This window comes from Equus asinus, chromosome 14 (assembly GCF_041296235.1).
Source record: "Equus asinus isolate D_3611 breed Donkey chromosome 14, EquAss-T2T_v2, whole genome shotgun sequence".
Taxonomy (NCBI): Eukaryota; Metazoa; Chordata; class Mammalia; order Perissodactyla; family Equidae; genus Equus; species Equus asinus.
In genome coordinates, this window is record NC_091803.1 from 3,977,871 (window position 1) to 3,999,127 (window position 21,257).

General features: G+C 53.5%; 2 protein-coding genes across 7 annotated transcripts in view; both read right to left on the reverse strand.

Moving 5' to 3' along the window:
• RADIL (Rap associating with DIL domain) overlaps positions 1–21,257 on the reverse strand; it is a 97,705-nt gene that overhangs the window by 71,421 nt on the left and 5,027 nt on the right. The window lies entirely within an intron of this gene.
• Positions 14,202–21,257, reverse strand: part of MMD2 (monocyte to macrophage differentiation associated 2) — a 47,084-nt gene continuing 40,028 nt past the window's right edge. For 2 of the 6 annotated variants that reach the window (XM_070484142.1, XM_070484144.1), the window contains exons 5-7: positions 19,397–19,498; positions 18,551–18,620; positions 14,585–14,972 (exon numbers count right to left, since the gene is read on the reverse strand). In XM_070484142.1, coding sequence (XP_070340243.1) covers positions 14,715–14,972; positions 18,551–18,620; positions 19,397–19,498 — 430 coding nt within the window. In that variant the 3' untranslated portion in view covers positions 14,585–14,714. Of the gene's footprint in view, positions 14,973–16,814; positions 17,573–18,155; positions 18,621–19,396; positions 19,499–21,257 lie in introns of those variants that run through there. The other 4 variants (XM_044747426.2, XM_070484143.1, XM_044747427.2 and 1 more) reach the window with 3 other exon arrangements.

Consider the following 21,257-nt stretch of genomic DNA (forward strand, 5'->3'; position numbering starts at 1 on the left):
CAGCAATGGATAATAAATACACCTTATCCGGGAAGGCCTCTCTGACCCTAGACTTGGCCACATGCCCCTCCTTTGTGTTCTCACAGACTTTTTTTTTTTTTTTTTGCAGGGGAGGATTTGCCCTGACCTAACATCTGCTGCCAATCTTCCTCTTTTTTTTTCTCCCCAAAGCCCCAGTGCATGGTTGTGTTCCTAGTTGTAGGTCCTTCTAGTTCTTCGACGTGAGCCGCCACCACAGCATGGCTACTGACAGACAGGTGGTGTGGTTCTGTGACCGGGAAATGAACCGAGGCTGCTGAGGCGGTGAGAGCACCGAACTTCGACCACTAGGCCATCAGGGCTGGCTCCAGACTTTTATTTCTTATTTTTTTATTGACCAAGTCCACATTATACCCAACTATGCTCCTTCAATGCAAACCAGATGTTGTTACTTCTCAGCCTGTAATCCTCTAATAACTCCCTTTTGCACTTAGAATAAAGTGGGGCTTCCAGAACCCTCCCCCACGGGCTCCTGTTGACCCCCCCCCCCAGATGCTCTCTCCCTCTATCACGGAGCTCCAGCCCCACCCAACTCCTGTTTCAAACACACTAAGCTCACACTCTCCTCAGAAGCCTCTCCCCTTGATGCCCTTCTTCCTACAATGCTCCTCCCACTGCGTTTGCGTGCTGGCACCTTCCTCTCATGAAAACCCGGTTCAACTACTGGGTCCTGACCACTGAGCCACCCTGCACTCACTCTCTATCTATCTCACCCCCCGTTTTGTTTAATCCATAGGCCTTTATCACTATTTATTTGTTGTGTATTTAACACGCACTAGGATTTGTGTTCCGTGAAGGCAGGCGCCTCATCTGTCCTGTCTACCTCCGTCCTTGGCTCCAAGTAGGTGCATGATAAATATTCCTTAAAGGAATAAAGGAATGAACAGATTTCAGCCCATCCCACCTCTCACCCCCTCCATCAGCTGGATGTTTCTCAAGGGCAAGAACTGAGTTCTGTTCATCTTTGTTTTCCAGCACCCAGCCCAGGGGCAGGTGAACCAAACAAGGTTTGGAAGCATAGGGTTGAATAGCTGGAAATTCACGGGACAAAAATGGAGTGTTGCGCCGCCCGCCGTGGCCACCAGAGGGCGGCAGAGTCCCGAGACTTGCTCACGGAAAGGACCAGATGAGCCCAGAGGAAAAGCATCCGGTTAAGAGCCAAGCGCCGGTTCCCAGGGGGCGCCCGGTCCAGAGGCGGGGAGGCTGGGCACTTGGGGACAGAAGAGAGGAAGGGCAGGTGGCGGCAGGCACAGGGACAGCGTCAGAGCCCAGCCCTTCTTTCAGAGACTAAGTCAGCATCACTAGAAGGGGCTGGCGAAACAAGTGATTTAATCCTGGAACTCCGTTCTGGATGAACTCAGCACCACGACCTATAAATAGCAGCCCTTCGGGTTTGCTCATTCCTTGTAGACTCATCAGCCCGAAACGGCAATTGTTATTTTTCGTCCCACGTCATACGCTGAGCGACTTTCAGTCAACAGTTTAGTACCTCTTAGCACTGGTAATGTAGGAGGTACCAGGACTGCAGAGTAACGTATGGGGTGCTGGGACCGCAGAGTAACATATGGGGTACCAGGACGTCAGAGTAACGTACAAGGTGCCAGGACTGCAGAGTAACACATGGGGTACCAGGGTGTCAGAGTAACGTACAAGGTGCCAGGACTGCAGAGTAACACATGGGGTACCAGGACGTCAGAGTAATGTACAAGGTGCCAGGACTGCAGAGTAACACATGGGGTACCAGGACGTCAGAGTAATGTACAAGGTGCCATGACTGCAGAGTAACACATGGGGTACCAGGACGTCAGAGTAACGTACAAGGTGCCAGGACTGCAGAGTAACACATGGGGTACCAGGGCGTCAGAGTAACGTACAAGGTGCCAGGACTGCAGAGTAACACATGGGGTACCAGGACGTCAGAGTAATGTACAAGGTGCCAGGACTGCAGAGTAACACATGGGGTACCAGGACATCAGAGTAACGTACAAGGTGCCAGGACTGCAGAGTAACACATGGAGTACCAGGACAGCAGAGTAACATATGGGGTACCACGACTGCAGAGTAACACATGGAGTACCAGGACAGCAGAGTAACATATGGGGTACCACGACTGCAGAGTGACGTATAGAGTACCAGGACTGCAGAGTAATGTACAGGGTGCCAGGACTGCAGAGTAACATATGAGGCACCAGGACTGGAGAGAAACATATGGAGTACCACAATTACAGAGTAATGTGTAGGGTACCAAGACTACAGAGTGATGTATAGGGTACTAGGACTACAGAGAAATGTATAGGGTACCAGGACTACAGAGTTACATATGGGGTACCAGGACAGCAGAGTAACATATGGGGTACCAGGACAGCAGAGTAACATATGGGGTACCAGGAGTGCAGAGTAACATATGGAGTACCACAACTACAGAGTAATGTATGGGGTTCGAGGATTACAGAGTAATGGTATTTGATGCTCTTCGTTTGAAGTTATGTGTATACTCTGATGTAGACATCCAATAGGCAATTAGCTCTAGAGACCTGTAGCTCAGGTGAGATATTTAACTGGAAGATATTGATTCAGTCATTAGCCTGTCGATGGGAAACGAAGCCGGGGTGGTGGCGTGTTCAGCGGAAACAAAGATGTCAGTACCATAATACAGATAAGCCAAACGGTTCCTGAGTGTTTGCTCTGCTGTGAAGAAGCTTGAACCACATTTACTGAACTGCCAAAGATTCGAGGCTGGGTGGGACTTAAGAAATCATCTACCCCAGTGGTTATCAAACTCTGGAAATCCTTGTTCTCTGGGGACTGGGAACGTGTTGAAAAGCTCGTTTCAGTCCACGTAGGACGGAGGATCTGTTTCATCAGCCAACAATATGACCACGTGACATGGTCACAACATAAAAACACAAACATGGGCACATGTGGCCTCAGGAAAACACGCTGCTGAACCAAATATGCTTGGCAGGACCTGACCTTTCCATTAGCATTAATTTTTTATTTGTTTACTTGATTTGTTACTTGCGAGCGTTTGTTAGAAGGTACCATTTCGTTTATGATGTATGTACGAGAAAAATAATTGACTGAGAAAATATTATGTAGTAATTTTTTTTACTGAGAATTAACGAGGGTGATTTTTCAAATGTGGGGTGCAAGAGCGTGGTCCAGCTGAAGATCTTCTTCCTGGTACCCAAGGAAAGAAATGTGTGAGACCCCCCCGATTTAACCAGTGTCCACACTGCAGTGGACCCACCGCCAAGAGAGGCTAACGGACCTGTCCAAGATCACAAAAGTTCACTAATAACATGACTTCTCCCATGTAAAATCACATTCAAAAAGACATGCAAGCAGGCTAGATACTGAATATTAATGGTAATTATTTCTGGGTGATGGGGTTTGTGGCAGATTGCAATTTCCAGAGATGGCCACATCTGTACGGATTCCGCCCTGCGTGCTCTTACACGGACTCCCCTCCATCAGGTGCTGTAAGGAGGTCTGTGTTCTCTCCGCTGGATCTGGGGACCTTTTCAGCTGTGCGGAAGTGATGAAGCAAGACTTCCGGGGCTGGGCCAGAAAAGACGTTATGTCTCCTGCCCGGCTCTTTCCTTCTCTTGGGACCCAACCACCATGATGCAAGGAAACCCAGACCCCCTTGTGGGTGTGTATGAGGCATGTCTTTAAGATGATACTTTGACTTCTGGGGCCTTACTGACCTGGGAGATGGCCCCTACCAGGGTGAGCCAATCCCTAGAGATAGTAATCGGCTCACCTGTGCAAATCAACCAATCGGGGGCCAGCCCTCCCCCCTCCTCAGCCAGCCTCGCACACTCCAGGCCCCCATCCCCCTGCGGTCATGAGCACAGACCAGGGTACCACGCAACTAGGGGCAGCCCCTCCGTCCCAGAGCCCACTGAAATTATTGGAACCAGCCAATCCCAAGCCGGCTCACCCCGCCTCACCCATTCCTTCCCGTGGAAACCACAATAAAGGCTCTGGCCCACGTTTCCCCTCGCTCCCTCTGCCTCCTGACCGGCCCTGGTGCTTCCCCATGCAGCCCTGCGTGGCGTGGGTGCCCCGTCCTCTCGGGAACTGTAAGGAACAAACTGGCTTTTCAAAGCCAGCCAGCCCCTGATCTGTGGGCCTCACCATACCTGAATAATAATAAAACATACATTTTAAAACAGGTGTTGAGCCAACCTCCCCAGCGAGGGCTCCAGCCGGCTGCCAGCATCAAGCACCAGACACGTGGGTGAGCGTGCCAGCAGGGCATCCTCCAGGTGAGGCCCAGACTCTGGACTCCCGACTGACAGGAACCGTGAGAGACGCTGCTGCCTGCTGTTCCTTTAAGCCACTATATTTTAAGATTATTTGTTAGGCGGCAATAGACAGCCAAGACAGGATTTTAAATTTACTTTCTACTTTTCCAAATAGCCCGAGTTTTCCACCACGAACCGAGATTCTTTTATAAAAAGAATGCACAAGTGTTCTTTTTAGAAAGACAACTGGGCGAGACAGAGTCATCTTGAATTTCTGTTTATTTCAGTTCCTTCTACACTGCTGGAAGCAATAACATCCACCTGCAGGATTATTCTTCTTAATACAAATGTTTATCAAACAAACACTGTGTTAATACAAAATAGCAATTTCACAAACACAGAAAGGGTCCAATGCCAGCAGGACGTTTTTTTAAAAGTCACGCCGCGAATCGTGGACATGAGAGGTCTATAAAAGTGGGCACGAAAGGCGCTCAGAGCTCCCGTTTTCCCCCAAGCACGGCCTTAACGAGCAGCCGGAGCTGACTACACAGAAGTGGATGGGGTCCTGGTGATCCCTGGCAGTGTAAACAGGACCGGCGGGCAGTTCCGCCAGCAAAGTCAGAGCCTGGAATCCGGAATTGCTCGCGGAGGCGGAAGAGCGCTTCTGAAATTGGGTCCTCTTTCCTCGAATGGATTCCCTCTCTCCCTCCTGCCTCCCCACCCCTGCCTGAACTAACGCTGACGCACAGCCAGGCGCACTGCCCGCCCGAGGTCTCTATGACCATCCGGCCCTGGGGCCCCCAGAACGCGAGGCCATCACAGGGACAAGAGACTCAAGACTCCGGGCTCGTATTCCTCTCCGTGGGGTCAGGGTTCTGAGTAGCCAGATTCTCCGAGCTCCTAATCTCCTTCTCTATACCTATCCCCATGTGGCCTTGGGGTACCCAGGCTCCCAAGGGATGGCACCATGCTGACCGCCGCCAATCAAGAGGCATTAAGCACCGAGTACCAATGCCCATGGCTTTCCAGGAGACCACCAAGCGTAGTTTCCAGAACTGAGGGCTCAGACGCACTTATGGGTCATAAGATCAATTTAGGGGGTTGCAGCCAGCAACTTGAAAAAACGACATAGGACAGGACGGACAGGGTTGGGGGACACTGGGTAAGGCAGGAAGCACCACAGGGCATCACACGTTAGATCCTGTTTCCGAGCCTGATGTGTAAACTGGAATCACAGTGTCGAGTGCATTTCTCATGATGGGTACGAATCGGAAGGGTTTGGGAAACTCTGACATCTGGGGTCAACGGAGGAGGGCAGCTGACCCAGGTCACCTGCAGCTGCTCCCACGTGCTGGAGCGGGCAGACCCCGTGGCGCACAGGTCACCCTCCCCGTGGGGGCTGCCGGGGCAGCTGGGACGTGGCACCTCCCATCCCAACACCACAACGAGGGTGACAGTCGTTTGAAAACCCGTCACAAAGCTGTCCAAGAGGTGTGCAAAGAGAAGGCTGTCGGGACACCTGCGAGTGAGGCGTGTGGGCAGAGCTTCTGTGTGGACAGGTGACAACCCGTCACGGCTGGGCCTGGCCAGGCAGGTCCCAAATCCTCACCCCAAAACGGCAGGTGGATACCAAAGGTCACTTCACCCTTATGGACAGACCCATCACCCTTATTAAGGTATTTAAATGCCCCTTTTCCCGGGGGTGCTGGTGAGGAGAGCTGTCTGCACGGATATGAACGCCACAGGACACTGCCTGGTCGACCCCAACAACAAAGGGCATCCCAGAGCTCGGGGCCCCAGGGCTGCCAGGGCTGCTGGGCCTTGCAGGGAGCTTTGGGCACAAGTGTCCTTGCCCCCCGGAGAGAGCGTCCAGCCCCCGCCAGCGCCCTGAGGGGCTCCAACCAAAGGCAGAAGCAAAGAACACCAGCATTTATATCCTGGACCTCTCAAGGCTCGGGCCAAACTGACCGAGTACAGGAAGTCGGCAGCCAAGAGATGTGGTCGCTAAAGTCAGGAGCCACGAGGCCCCGGAAGGAGGTTAAGGAGATGCCGTCACCCAAGGCCCCAGAGCTCAGCTCTCGGGGCAGAGACGACAGCTGGTGCCGTGGAAGGAGGAAGGATGCCACACCCGAGAATCATAACTTGGATCCAGGCCTTGCCCTGCACCGCTGGACGACTTCAGACAAGTCCCTTAGCCTCTCTGAGCTGGCTCAGTTTCCCCATGTAATATGGAAACAGTAACTTTGTCTTGCCAGGTTTTGCGGGAAGAAATATATGAGAACACGGGTGCGAATGTGTACACATTTGTAGCTGTACGCATGTCACCTGTTCTACTGATAGAGAAGGGCTAGAACTCAGAAAAGTGTGTGTGAGCCGACCTCACACGACTTGCCGAGTCCCTGAATGTCTACCAGCTGGTCTCCAGGGGGCCGCGGCATGTAAAACCTCGACACCCTCAACAACGTCTCCTCTCCCACCAGCGGGGGGACAGCGCCAGCCAGGGCGAGGGCCGCGCAGCTGACTCCGGCAGCATCCCCTCCACGAGGCCCACCTCCTTTGTCTACCACCCCCCAGACCACCCCAAAAAACAGGCACCCGGCTCCCTCCCTCCCCCACAGCTCACGCCCCTCGCTATCGCTAGCGTTGACAAATCCTCCAAACGGACCAGCTCTTTGCAGCCCCCAGGCAGTGGGTCTCCGGATGCCCAAACTCCCCAGGGATGGGGACAGTGGCCGACTGTAGAGAATGAGCAGGCCAGCGGCAGCCACGACTGGTGGCACAGACAGCATAAGGCGAGTTCCACCTAACTTCTTCATGGGGCCTAAAGAAAAGGCGTTAAATGTGAGAGAAAAACTTTCTGTCGAAGGATCCTCATCACAGGTGTAGACACAGATAAATACCCCGAATTAAAGAATGGGTAGATAAAGTGTGGTGCATCCGCTCGATGTAGGCTTTTCAAAATAATGTTTACAGAGGGCTTAAAATAAGGAAAAACACTTAAAAAGTTTTGTAAAAATATAGGATATAAAAGTGTATACTGAAATCAAAAACTACACATATTTGGGCCGGCCCCATGGCATAGTGGTTAAGTTCGTGCACTCTGCTTTGGCGGCCTAGGGTCACGGGTTCAGATCCTGGGTGCAGACCCAGCATCCTCGTCAAGCCACACTGTGGCAGCATCCCACATAAAGTAGAGGAAGATTGGCACAGATGTTAGCTCAGTCACCATCTTCCTTAGGCAAAAAGAGGAAGATTAACAACAGATGTTAGCTCAGGGCCAATCTTCCACAGGGAAAAAAAAAAAAAAAAACAACTACACATATTTAAGAAGACAAACCCCCTTGCCAGTCACCTGGCTATGCACGCCCTCAGCCTACAGACAGGCCTTGACAAGTCTCAGGGTCCCTCTACAGAGGCCACCCCGACCCTTCGCACCACACAGACTTTGTCCCTTTGTCCTCAGCCCTGTCTCATTCATCCTCTACTTCCAGGACTGGCCACGGTCCACCACCGAGCATCCACGCTGCGGACCCACTCCAGGCAGAGACAAGGCTCACTACAATCCCGAGTTGGGAAACACGAACCCTGGAGCCTCCCGTTGGCACCCCGCTCCATCTTCCCAGGCTCAGAGCCTCCAAGAGGAAAGGCCGGGGCCGGGGGGTCCAAGCAGCCCACGGTTGTGAACTGGCCTCTTTCTGACCCCGGATGAGAGGGGCCGACACTTACAAGAGGCTCCCATGTGAGCTCTCCCGACCTCGGAGGAGGAGGAGGCGCAGGTGGGGACCACGCCAAGACCACGCCCCTCCTCAGCTCCTTCCACAAATCTGCGTGAGCACCCGCCACGTGCTGGCGACTCTGCTGGGCCCTGGGAGCGACAGGGGTCAACGCAGACACAGTGCCCGCCCTCAACAGCCAGAGGGTCTCCGGGACCTCTGCTCCCGCCCCCCGCCTCCCCGTCCTGCCCAGCTCTCCAGGTTCGGCCGACACAGGGATAGTCCTGGTCGACGGTGACCACCATCAATGGGGGTTACCAGTTATAATAAGGGGAAAACTCGAGATCAGTGGTTCTCAACAGCCTTTGGTCCGGGCCCCAGGGATCCCCAAGGCCCTTTGGAGGGGTCCACGAAGCCAAACTATCTTCCTAACGCTGCTGTGACCTTGCTTGTCTTTTTCCCTCTCGTGCCTCCGTACGTGCACAGCAAAGCTTTCCAGAGCTTGCGCGAGTGACAGGTGACCCCACAACAGGCCAAAGGTGAAAGCAGACAGGCGAACCAGGTCGCCTTCGTGAAGCCAGACACTTGAGAGACTGGCAAAAACACAAAACAAGGTCACTCTTCCCCTTATGTCTTTTTTCGTTTGGAAAAATACCATCATTTTTAGTAGAAAAATACGTGTGGGTTTATCTTGAGATGAATTAAAAGGTATTTTAGAATGCTGTCAGTTTTCGTTTCGAGCGTGATCAGCGTTCACAGACACAGTCCACAAACAAAAGTTCTTTGGTTCCTCAACAATTTTTAAGAGTCCAAAGGGGTTCCAGGACCACAAAGTTTGAGAAGCACCAACCCGCCAGCGTCGTCCAATGGAACTTCAGTGATGACGGCAATGATCCTTATCTGAGCTGTTCAAAGAGGCGGCTGCAGGCCCCACGTGGCCAGTGAGCATTTACAATGTGGCTGGCGTGACTGCGGCACTGAATTTTTACTTTTATTTAATTTTAATTGACTTTGATCTAAAGAGCCACCTGCACCTGACTCCTCCCAGCCACCCTGCCACTGGGAGCCCCCCAGCTACACCATCTCCCAAATGGTTGTCCTGTGAAAGCGGGGATGGGAGCCCCTGCCAGATGGGCGTGGCCCTGCCCAACACTGGCCTGAACACGGGGCTCTTGAAACAGGCCTCACAGCTTTGCTAGAACCCTCAGAGCACAGGAACCGCCAAAGCAGAAATGTGGAGCACCCCCCATCATCTCAGCTGCTCATAGCTGTGGGCTGGGAACCCTCAAATGCATTGCTTTAGGAAACAGACAGTAGAGTCGGGGAGAGCACACGCCTGCCCCTTACCCGCTGTGTGCCCTTGGACAAGTTACTTAACCTCTCTGAGCTTTAATCTCCAAAGCAGTCAAATGGGACCCTCCCTACCTCACAGAGTGATTGGAAAGATTAAGGAATGGCCTTGTGTATAAACACAGGCTGCTCCGGGTGGGGTGGGGGGGCCATGTTGTGTGGGTCTAGGACACCGAGTGGAAAAGAGGAAATGCCAACCAAGAGAAGCGTTAGGTCCCAGCCCTGGACACGCACTCTGTCCTCTGAAGACTGACTCAGGAACCCACCACTCACGTGCAGGGCACACCCTCAAAGTAGACAAGCTCCGGGCTGGGGCTTCCAGAACCAGCATCCGATGCCCCCGGGAGCTTGCCAAAGTCCAGACCCCAAGTGCCCCGTGGCCTGCTGGCTCAGCACTCCCAAGGTGGGCAGGAACTCATTCAACAAACCCCTTTGGGGTTCTCTGGCCAAACCCCAGGGTCAGGAACCCCACTCCCACCTCCTCCAGTGGAGACGGGGCCTCCGCCCTGCAGTTAGCAAGAGACAGGGGTTCCACGCACTGATCACAGTCTCCACGTCACAGGTGGGGAAACTGAGGCACGGAGTGGCTGAAGGACTTGTCTGGGCATCTCGCGGGCTGGCCAGCACAGGGCTGGACTTGGATCAGGTCCGACTGGCTCCAGATTCCAGACTCCCAGATGAAGTTTCCACACCTCTCAGTGACAGGCCTGACCCCGAATGAGGACCCTTCAGCGACGGTTTGTTCTCACTGCAGTTACATGCCTGACGGTCCCAGCCAGGCTCCGCGTGGGGCACAGTCGGGAGGCCGGTGGGGCAGCAATGTCCTCGGTCTGGCTGGCACGGCTTGCGGAGGCCAACGGTGTGTGTCTCTTCCCAAGCCATCTTCAGTGATGTCACTCCGGTGGCCACGGTGGGGGTATTGACGACCTGGCAAATGCTGCACACCAGGCTTTGGGTTTTTTTACCACTAAAATTTTTGAGCTGGCTTTCCTCCCTGGAGGAAAGACCCCAGGGGCAGTGAGTTTCCTTGGAAGCCACAGATGTGGCCAAGGGACGCGACACTTGGGCGCTAGATAGTCCTGGCTTCAAAGTTTTGCTCTGCCGGTTAGAAGCTGGGTGCCCTTGGGAGAGTGGCCAAACCTCTCTGTGCTGTGGCTTCCTGCTTTGCAAGATCAGCTGGTAATCCTCACCCCACGGGGGGCTGTGTCAGTCAATGGCTGGAGCTTTTATAAGGCCAGTCTCGCACAGAGAGGGCCCCCAGGAGGAGCGCCACACAGGTGAGCTTCTGCCTCCCTGGCTTCCTGCTCCTGCCCCTCGAACCTGCCGTGCACCACACCTGGGAGGACACCTGCGAAGGTGTGCTCCTGGGGAAGTGGCTGCTGGGATTTCCTACAGCCCTTTTGGGACCCCACGATGCTGTCCCCAGCATCCGGTTACACAGGACATGGCGGCAAATTTGACAACTGACTTTTGGACCAGCTCTCGGACCCCTCTCCCAGCCCCCTGAGCTCTGCCTGCCCCTCTGAGCAGCTGCAGTGCAGGAAGTCGGCCCGAGCCGTCCCCCGTCCCCCCCCCCCCCCACCACCCAGTGGAGGGCCGAGCCCAGATGCCGGGGCTCATGCAGAGCTGTGGGGAAACACGCGGAGCACGTTGGTTTTGCAGACGGACATGAAAAGAGAGTTTGGAGTTCAAACCCCAGAAAACCCAGGCCTGTGGCTATTATCCTGAGCCTTCAGTCCCCCCTCCAAACCAGTGCCCTGCAGTGACCCCCACCTACGACCAAGGGAGCTTTCGACCAGCAGGGCCAGGCCCACTGGTTCTTCCCATCTCTGCATCCCCCACACCGCCCCCCTCCCAGGGCTTTCCTAGGATGCTCCCCAGCCTGAGCCCGACGGACGCTGCTGGAGAGAAGGATGCTCGCCCTGCCCCCACCCTGCGTGCAATTTCCGATCAAGAGAGAAAGCCAGCTCTGGTCTGTAATACTGATCTAAATCCCTCCCAGGGCTGGGGGCTCCTGGACCCTGGGACGGCCCAGGCCGTCTGCTTGGAGCCTTTCAGGGAAATCCCACCGGGCGACACACAGGACTCAGCCAGCAAGCTCCGGCTTGCCCCGCCAAGGCTGATGGACTAAGGACGAGGCGGTCCACTCCAGGCCTGCCCGCCAGCGCGGCCGTGCATCGGGGGCGCATCACTGTCACCGGCGTGTGAGCCCGCTGACGGACCCCCGCCCCGACCTGCTCCCACCTTCCTCTCTCACCAGCTCCCATCCCTCACCCCACCCTGGCAGCGACCCCCAACTCGGGAGCAGCCGCTGAAGTGTCTGGAATGTCAAACAGGCCAGGCTGCTGCCAACCGCCCCCCGGCTCCTTGGGGCATGACGGCCGCTTTGCTGGGTCATCCTGGCACGTGAAGGCCTCAAGGATGGACAGGAAGAGGGAGCTGGCGTCCAAATTTCCAGGGTCGTGCCCTCTCCACCCCACATGCCCAGCACACAGCCTAGAACGTCCCTGGGGCAGGGCCAGGCCTCGGAAGGGACCGGGCCAAGGAACGCGTTTTCCTTTCCTGCGCTGTTTGTGATGTATGTGGTGGAGGTCCAGGGTCTGGGCTTGGGTGAAATGGAACCCTAGCCAACTGGCTTTGAGAAGGATGCTGGGGAGGAGAGAGGATTCTGGGAGACCTGTCCTGAGCTGGAATGAGGGGAAGGAATGCGATCAAGGCCCTACAGAACATCCTCCAGTATCCTCACCAGCCTGTCCACAGTCAGAAATTCCACCATTAGTGATTCATTCCTTTGGGCGGAGCAGGCTTTCTGACACCCCTGGAAGAGTGTCGTCCTCATTATCAAGGGTTGCTTTCCAAGTGGACAACTAAGGGAGTGAATCAGGAGCCGGCTGGGTGTCCCCCACTCACTGTCGTGCTGCATCTTCGAGCATCCCTTGTGTGGCGTTGCCTCACTGTACCCATCTTACAGCTTGGGACACTGAGGCACAGAGAGGGTAAGAAATCAGCCCAAGCCCTCACAAACGGAGGATGCAGATTTGATCCCAGGTCGAGCAAGACACAGCTCCTCCCTCCAGGAGTTCCTGGCTTGGGGAACGGGCACAAGCACCGAGGTGACGAAAGACAGGGCTCCAAGCTGAGGTGCCAGTGAGCACAGGGGCTGCTGGGAAGCAGTGGGGGGCCCCTAAGTCAGAGGAAGGCCGGAAGTTCCTCAGTGCTGATGCCTGATTGGGGCTTTGAAGGATGTATAGGAGTGGGCTGGGTGGATGAGGGAGTGAACCGGCACTTCAAAAGGTGCAGGGGCACAAAAAGGCAGGCTTTCCAGGAGACAACCTAGCATCCCAACCCTGGCATGGTGCCATGCTTTGGGGGGCCTCCTAAACAGCATCCCAGAACCCACATGGCCCCCTCCCTCTGCCTCAGGCCCCGGCAGAGGTCAACTTGCAGTGTCCCTGCCCGCAACCAGGGGCAAGCCCTTCCCCAGCCTCCCACTGACGGACCCCTGACCTCCAACTCTGACCCCAACTGATGGGAAATACTTGGTGAGCTCCGCAGGGTGGGCAGACCAGAGGCAGCTTCCAGCGGCTGGGAGTGCCAGTGTAGACAGACAGAGAGACACGTGCACACACACGGGCAAGAGGACTACACCTCCCCGAGGCATCTGCCAGCTCAGAACCCGCCTCTCTGAGGAACGTGTCAGATGCTTTCACATCAGCTTGCACACATGGGATTCCAGGCGCTGGAGCCCTGAAATAGCCTGGAATGTACTAGAACTAAGCATAAGGCACCTTGTCTCTGCCCATTCGACTCCGGTTGGGAGTCGCAGAATGACGCCCATCTAACTTGAGATAGATCCTTGATCCGGACACTCTGAGATTCCAGTTCAGATCCCGGAGCCGGGCCTGGTCCCCTCCCCAGTGAATGTCCACGTGCCGGGGACAGAGCAGCTGGCCCGGCCCTGGGAGGGGGCTGTGAGGACAAGCCCCTGGAAGCCTGGTCGTTGGGCTACTGGGGGCTTCAGAGGCTGGCGTACCCCGACGCTGTGCCCAGTATCGAATCAGCCAAGACCTTCCCTCTGGGGTTCAGCTGAGGAGGCCGGAAGGGCCGCTGATTGGCACCAATGAGAATCTGAATGTTGCCATCACAACCCTAAATCTGGGGCAGGCAAGCACCCTCCCGGGATCTGCCTGCCCCTCTAACATACAGCTCTTATAATTTCTCTGGATTTTTCGGCATGAGAAGAAAGGGCCAAGTAACAGCGTCCCCATTGCCATCTCCGTCACTCACTCCACCTCTGCCCTGAGGACCAGCTATGGTGGAGCAGAAGGTCAGGGGTTGCTCGGGGTGTGTGCCTCGGTCTCCCTCTGCTGCCCCCAAACCGCCCACTCCAGGAGCTTCTGCCAAAGGGACAAGGGAGAGGGGGTGGAGGCGTCGTGTCGGGAGATAAGCATGCTCCCCCACGTGGAGACATTTAGCTGGTCTGGCTGGGATCCCTGCAGAGCACGCCAGGCAGCAAAGGCTAAGAAGTTCCATCATGAGTGCCGAGCGATTGGTCATGTCTGCCCAGAGCACGTCTTGAGAAGAATTCTGAGACCACACGGTGCTGCAGTTGATTGGTGATGTCTGCCATGGTCGCGGGTATTCACCCTCCCTGATCTGCAAGCTGGGGACCTTCCCTGAGCGGGGGACAATTCCCCAGCCAGGACTTTGGTAGCAGAGAAGGAGGCCCTGGCCAGTTGGGTATAAACAACCCGCCAGCCTCCCTGATAGATCTCGCAGGACCTTAAGAAACACATATTGCCCCCTCTTTCCCCAGTTTGCCAGAACAGCGTCTGCTCCCTTTTCTGAAGACGTTAATGTCGGCTGTATTAGGAAACACTCGTCTAGAATAGAAACACATTACGGGGTTAATTCCTCCTCTGTAAAAATGACTAAATGCTTTCTTTCTCACCTGGGACCCGAGGGAGGGTCTGGCTGTCACCAGAAATAACCTCGGACCCATCAAAAGCTCTACCCCTGGGCGGGCAGACGGGCTGGGCGCTGTGCTCTGGGCTAAAGTTCGCAGAAACACTTCCCGTGATGCTCTGCTCCAAAAGGCCAAATGTCCCGTGTAGTCTGGGCCACCTCATTTGGACACCTTGGCCTGCAGGGTGCTGGGCAGGTAGAGATACCTCCAAATGGCATAGTAGTGGGTACCAGCACCAAATGCCACAAAGAGATGCCAGATGGCGTGGGCAAAGGGGATCCTCCCGTCACTCTTGAAGAACACCATGCCCAAGCAGTAGAAAGCCCCTCCGGTCACCAGCTCCCAGAGGCCCTCGGTGTTGGGCTGTCAGCAAGGACAAGGGTGGGGCACAGGTCAGAGGGGCAGCCAGCAAGGCCGGGAGCACCCAACCATTCCCCCGCCCCCCGAAACGAAAGGACACGTGGATGGCGAGCCAGCCCGGATTCCCAGGTGGGGCGTCTCCACACTATCGTCAATTCTCCCCAAATTAATTCGCAAATGTAACGCACTTCCATCAAAATCTGAAAGAACATTTGATAGCTTTTTATCTTTTCTAAAAATGAGTACATCTGGTACACCCCAAAGAAGGAAAAGCAAAGACTCGAGCAGATGCTTATACAGCCAGGTTCCAGCAGCATCATTCACAAGAGCCGAAGGTGGAAGCAGCCCCAGGGTCCATCGGCGGATGGATAGATAAACACAGTGTTATTCGTGTTATTTCATACTGTGGAATATTATTCAGCCTTAAAAAGGAAGGAAATCCTGACACACACAACATGGATGAAACTTGAGAATAGCACGCTAAGTGAAAGAAGCCAGTCACAGGAGGACAAATAACGTATGCTTCTGTTTCTATGCGGATCAAATTCATAAGGACAGAAAGTAGAAGGATGGGCACCGGGGGCGGGGGTGTTAGTGTTTAATGGGGACAGGGTTCCAGTTTGGGAAGATGGAAAAGTTCTGGAGATGGCTGCACAACAACGTGGAAGGACTGGACATTTAAAAATGGTTAAAATGGTCAATTTTATGTATATTCTATCACCATAAAAAAGAGTAATGCACGCCCATGGCAAAAAATTTTAGAGAAAACAACAACAAAAATGTTGTAGTCCTGGCCCTCAGAGATGAGCCCTCTTGACACTGGGGGTGCTTTCGGTTAAAGGGACTCAAGGAGAGTGGGAGGGATGGAGGAGTATGAGGAACCGGCCTACCCGGGCCCACTGCCTCCAGGTGACCACCATTAACAGCATCTTGCAGCATCCTTCCAGAAACTGTCTTCACACGTACAACCTACAACATGCACTCACAGACGTGTACGTGTGCACAGGAACCAGAGCTCTCCCCCCGCCTTTTGAACAGCTGCGTAGTATTCCATTGTACAGATGTACAATAATTTATTCACTCAGTTCTCAGGAGTCCTATAATTGAATGAGATTAGTAATACGTCATACTTCCTAGCACTTACCATGTGCCAGGTCTGTAGTGAGGGCCTCACATGACTCATCGGACGCCAGCCTCACAACAGCCTCGAGGCAGGTGTTACCCTATGTGACAGTCACGGAAACACGCCCTCAGCATCCTGCTAAGCGAGAAGAGCATGCTGCAGAACAGGACGCACGGGGTGATCTCGGGTTTGTCAAAGGAAAACAAACAAGCCAATATATGTCTGTGTATCCACCTAGACTGGCACGTCATAAGGAGGAAAACAGTACGGCGATTGCTCGAAAAATTAAAAATAGAAATACCATACGGCCCAGCTATCCCACTACTGGGTATTTATCCAAAGAACATGAAATCAACAATTCAAAGAGATTTATGCACCCCTGTGTTCATCGCAGCATTATCCACAATAGCCAAGATGTGGAAGCAACCCAAGTGCCCATGGACTGAAGATTGGATAAAGAAGATGTGGTATATATATATGTATGCACAGTGGAATACTACTCAGCCGTAAAAAAGACAAAATGGTCCCATTCACAACCACATGGATGGACCTTGAGGGTATGATGTTACGCAAAATAGGCCAGACAGAGAAAGACAAACAGCACATGATTTCACTCATATGTGGAAGATAAACAAACACATGGACAAAGAGAACAGATTAGTGGTTATCAGAGGGGAAGGGGGTTGGGGGGTGGGTGAAAGGGGTAAAGGGGCACGTATATATGGTGACTGACAAATAATAATGTACAACGGAAATTTCACAATGTTATAAACTATTATGACCTCAATAAAATAAAATAAAATAAAAAAGAGGAAAAAATGGAAAAGATGCTCAACAAACTGAATGGTGGCTGCAGCTGGGCTACCGTGTCGGGGAGGAAGTCGGGGGACCCCAGGTCCTCTATACGTTTTCAGACGGGACTTATTTTTTGCAGTAAGTATGTTCTGAAATATACACTTACTATACACATAACTGTATATATGTAATTAAATATATATAATACATAATTTGATGGATATTATATAATTTAATAGATATAACTTAAATACACATTTTTAAATAAAAATAAACTTGGGGGAAATACGTAACCTGTAAAAATGAGTACAAATCATAGAAAAATGTTGAGTGGGAAAAATAACGGGGCAAGACTTCACTGTCGAGTATTAAAATGCAATCAAAGCTACAACAAGTGAAAAGGTTTGGTACTAGTATAAAAACGGAATGGAAATCTCAGAAACAGACCCATGTATATATACGACTTTAACATAGGATTAAAGGAATATTTAAAAATGGGAGCTAAGGGGCCGGCCCCGTGGCGCAGCGGTTAAGTTCGCACATTCCGCTTCGGCGGCCCGGGGTTCACCGGTTCAGATCCCGGGTGCAGACATGGCACTGCTTGGCAAGCCATGCTGTGGTAGGTGTCCCACATATAAGTAGATGTTAGCCCAGGGCCAGTTTTCCTCAGCAAAAAGAGGAGGACTGGCAGCAGATGTTAGCTCAGAGCTAATCTTCCTCAAAAAAAAAAAAAAGGTAGCTAAATGAAATAACTGGCTATCATTTGGGGAAGAAAGAAGAACATACATATGTAAAAGAAACTACAGCGAGAATAAAGTGTTAAAAATTAAAAATTAGGGGCTGGCCCCGTGGCCGAGTGGTTGAGTTCGCGCGCTCCGCTGCAGGCGGCCCAGTGTTTCGTTGGTTCGAATCCTGGGCGCGGACATGGCACTGCTCATCAGACCACGCTGAGGCAGCGTCCCACATGCCACAACTAGAAGGACCCACAACAAAATATACAACTATGTACTGGGGGGCTTTGGGGAGAAAAAGGAGAAAAAAATAAAATCTTTAAAAAAAAAAAATTAAAAATTAAACCATAAAAGAAAGAGGAGAAAATATAGGTAGATATTCATATAACCTTGGGAATGGAAAGGCTTTCCTAATCATAAAACTTAAGGTAAAAGCCATAAAATTAAGAAAAAAAAAAACTTGTTAGATTTGACTACATAAAATTTTAACATCTGCCAATTGTAAAGTAACAAATCGCTATCTGGCCTAGGGAGGTGGGCAGGCTGAGTTTACTGTGCCCACTGGACAGATGGGGCAACTGAGGCTCAGAGAGGAGAGGTGATCCACGCATGGCCATGCTGGCTGCTTCTCTTCCCCCTGTCTGCAGGGCTCTATCATGCACGAGGCGAGGCAGAGCAGCTCAAAGATCCCAATAATCACCGTCAGGGCATGGGGCCGAATCCTGACTGCATGTCCTCGGCCGGCCACTTCCCCTCTCCGAGCCTGAGCATCCTCATTCGTGAAATGGTGGCCACATTCATCTCCAAGGATACAAGACGGGGCAGTCAGAGCCCGGAGTCCGGGTCTGCCTCCATCATCAGTTAATGTCATCAGCCGAGACTAAATTCAGCGACTGGGCTCTTACAGTGTCCCAGACGCTGTGCTGAGCCCTTTCCGTGGGTTTTCTTATTCATAATCCTCAAGCAGACGGGGAAACGGATGGACGTGCAGAGGGCAATGAACTCCCTGAAGGTAGCAGTGAGTGGGAGTTGGAGGGCCTGGTGGCCAAGCCCTCAGGATTAACCTGCCCGATCCACCGTCCCTGTAGGCAAGCCACACTGGCCCTGGGCCTCAGTTTCCCCGTCTGCCAGAGGACACGGTTCGACTTGACGACCTCGAGAGTCGCTCTGGGTCCCCTCAAGCCAGATGTGAGGCCCCACGCTGGGTGAGCAGGACTTACCATGGAAAGGATGACAAGGGCGGGGAAAAAGCCCATAACGATATAGCAGAGCAGCTCCACCAGCTTGTACCTGGCAGGAAGACAAGCCATCGTGGCCTCAGGACGGCCTCCCCGTGAGGACCAGCGTAGGAGGGGACACCCTGACCGGAAGAGTGAGAAGAAGGGACTCCATCCTCTGCCCGGCACTCCTGGCCCCACATTTCACCCAGATACACCCAAAAGGAGCTGGCAGAGTTGGGCGACCTTGGGCAGGTCTCTTTCCCTCTCCGAGACTCGGTTTCCACACCCGTGAAATGACATGCCGGGATGGCAAGGCCGGGTATAGCTTGCATATGGGCACTGCCCACTCCCAACCCCAGGGCAGACATTACTATTCGATCCCAGCACCATTTCCCACGGGCCCCAGGCAGCCACTATCAGTGGATCTGAGTGGCTGTGTCAACTGACACCTGTTTGCCATCCCTGGAGATTCCAGGAGTCTGTCACTCCCTTTCGCTTCTATAGCTCAGTTTCTTTCCCCACTTAATTATTCCCATCTTGTCACTCAGTAAGATGGAGGTGGACGGGGTCTGGATCGCTCAGAGCCTCTCCCCGTTATCTGCTAACACAGCTTTGGGACGACAGTAACCTGTGGCACAGTTCAGTGGGGCTAGGAACCTACCAGGTCTTTCTCAAACTTTTCAGATTGACCCTATGGGCTGTGGACCTGGTGGCCATCCATGGGCCTGAAGACAAGGATCCCAGGTGGAGCTGTGCCCTCACACTTCTGGGGTCATCCTGGGGCCTCATCTCCTCTGGAGCATCAAGGGGCCCCCCGCCCGCCTGAGCCCCCCAGCCCTGGCTTACCGCTCGTGGAAGAAGAAGACGTAGACAGTGCCGACAGAGGCCATGATCCACACCAGCCAGCGCATGTGGGAGGCCCAGGGGCCCAGCTCCCGAAGGTTCAGCCTGGGAGAGAGAGCCGAGGACACAGCCTGAGGGGGCCCACGGGGACCTAGCCCTCGATGGCCGGCCCATCACAGGAAAACTGACCCCAGAGAAGCCCTTCCCCTTGTGGCTTCAAAAATGAGATGGGCTCTCACGGGAAGACGCAGGGAGAGACAGAAAGAAGGGCAGAAATAATAAGCAATTATTAAGGGAAAATTAGCAAAACTGATCATGTCTAAGCGTGAAGCGAAAGGACATCTCAAACTGATAGGAGTGTAAATGGGTAACACCTGTTGGGGGGCCAGCCTGGTGGCACAGTGGTTAAGTTCGTGGGCTCTGCTTCAGCAGCCTGGGTTCATGGGTTCGGATCCCGGGATCGGACCTACACACCACTCATTCAGCCATGCTGTGGCAGCAACCCACATACAAAATAGAGGAAGACTGCCACAGATGTTAGCTCAGGGCCAATCTTCCTCAGCAAAAGAAAAAAAAAAATTGGAGTCTCCTGGGGACTGAGAGTGGCTTTTCTCTCCCCTGCTTGACCCAGGCTGCTTCTCCAGGCGAGGTGCCTGCAGGGCACAGCTTTCTCCAGCATTTGGCCTCAGCATGTTTTCTCTAGCTGTTGACTTCGATAATAGCAGCACAGCCTCGGGCCCCAGCCAGTGCAGCCTAGGCCTCAGCCAGGCTCCTGCACCCTCTCCTCGGCCCCACACACATGCACACTGGGGCTCCCCATGGGGATTCCTGTGCAGCAAGCTGACCCTCCTCCTGTGTAGCTGTCTACACAACTCAGCTGCACAGAAATGCCTAGGGTTCCTGCAGAGGGACCTCTCCAAGCGCTGGTTCCAGGAGCCCCCAGCAACCAGCAGCTCCCCGGCATGCAGAAAGCACCATAGCTCGGCACCTCTCCCGGGGTGGCCTCCTCCAGCATCCCAGAGGGCAAGCCACAGACCCCTCAGCAACTTCTCTGCCATCCAGTGCGCCAAGGCCATGCCCTTTCCGATGAGGCGGGGTCTCCACCCTGGGCGGAGGGGGGTTGGTGGTGCTTGTCTCTTAAATCTGCCACTAACGGATTCCCAGAATCGTCTTTAACTCTCAGTAGTCAGCTCTCCATTACTTCAGTGCCCCCCTAACAATCCTTTCTACTACATTTCCTGCGGTCAAATCATTGTACGGTTTCTGTCTCCTGACTACACCCTGGCTGATGTAGCAACCTGTGGACTATTCATAGCAATTTGGAAAATCTGAGAATGCTCTGTTCGCACCGACACGGAGAGATCTCCGAGACCTTGCTGCTGGGGGCAGGGGAAGCGGGTCGAGAACGACATGACTATAATCTTTGTACATATGAAGAGAGACAGGGAATCGCGCAGAAACAGATCTGAACGCCTTCCAAAGGGGTAATGATGGCTTCCTCTAGAAAAGGACAGTTGGTGGTGGCAGTTGGGGACAGAGGTCCTTGCACTTTTTTTCTGGAATAAATTTCTTGAATGAGAACACCTTACATAAAACTTCTGGCCCTCCCCCCCAAAAAAAAGTGAGGGGCCGGCCCGGTGGTGCAGTGGTTAAGTGTGCACATTCTGCTTTGGTGGCCCGGGGTTCGCCGGTTCAGATCCCGGGTGTGGACAGGGCACCGCTTGGCAAGCCATGCTGTGGCAGGCGTCCCACATATAAAGTAGAGGAAGATGGGCACGGATGTGCGCTCAGTCTTCCTCAGCAAAAAGAGGAGGATTGGCGGCAGATGTTAGCTCAGGGCTAATCTTCCTCAAAAAAAAAATTT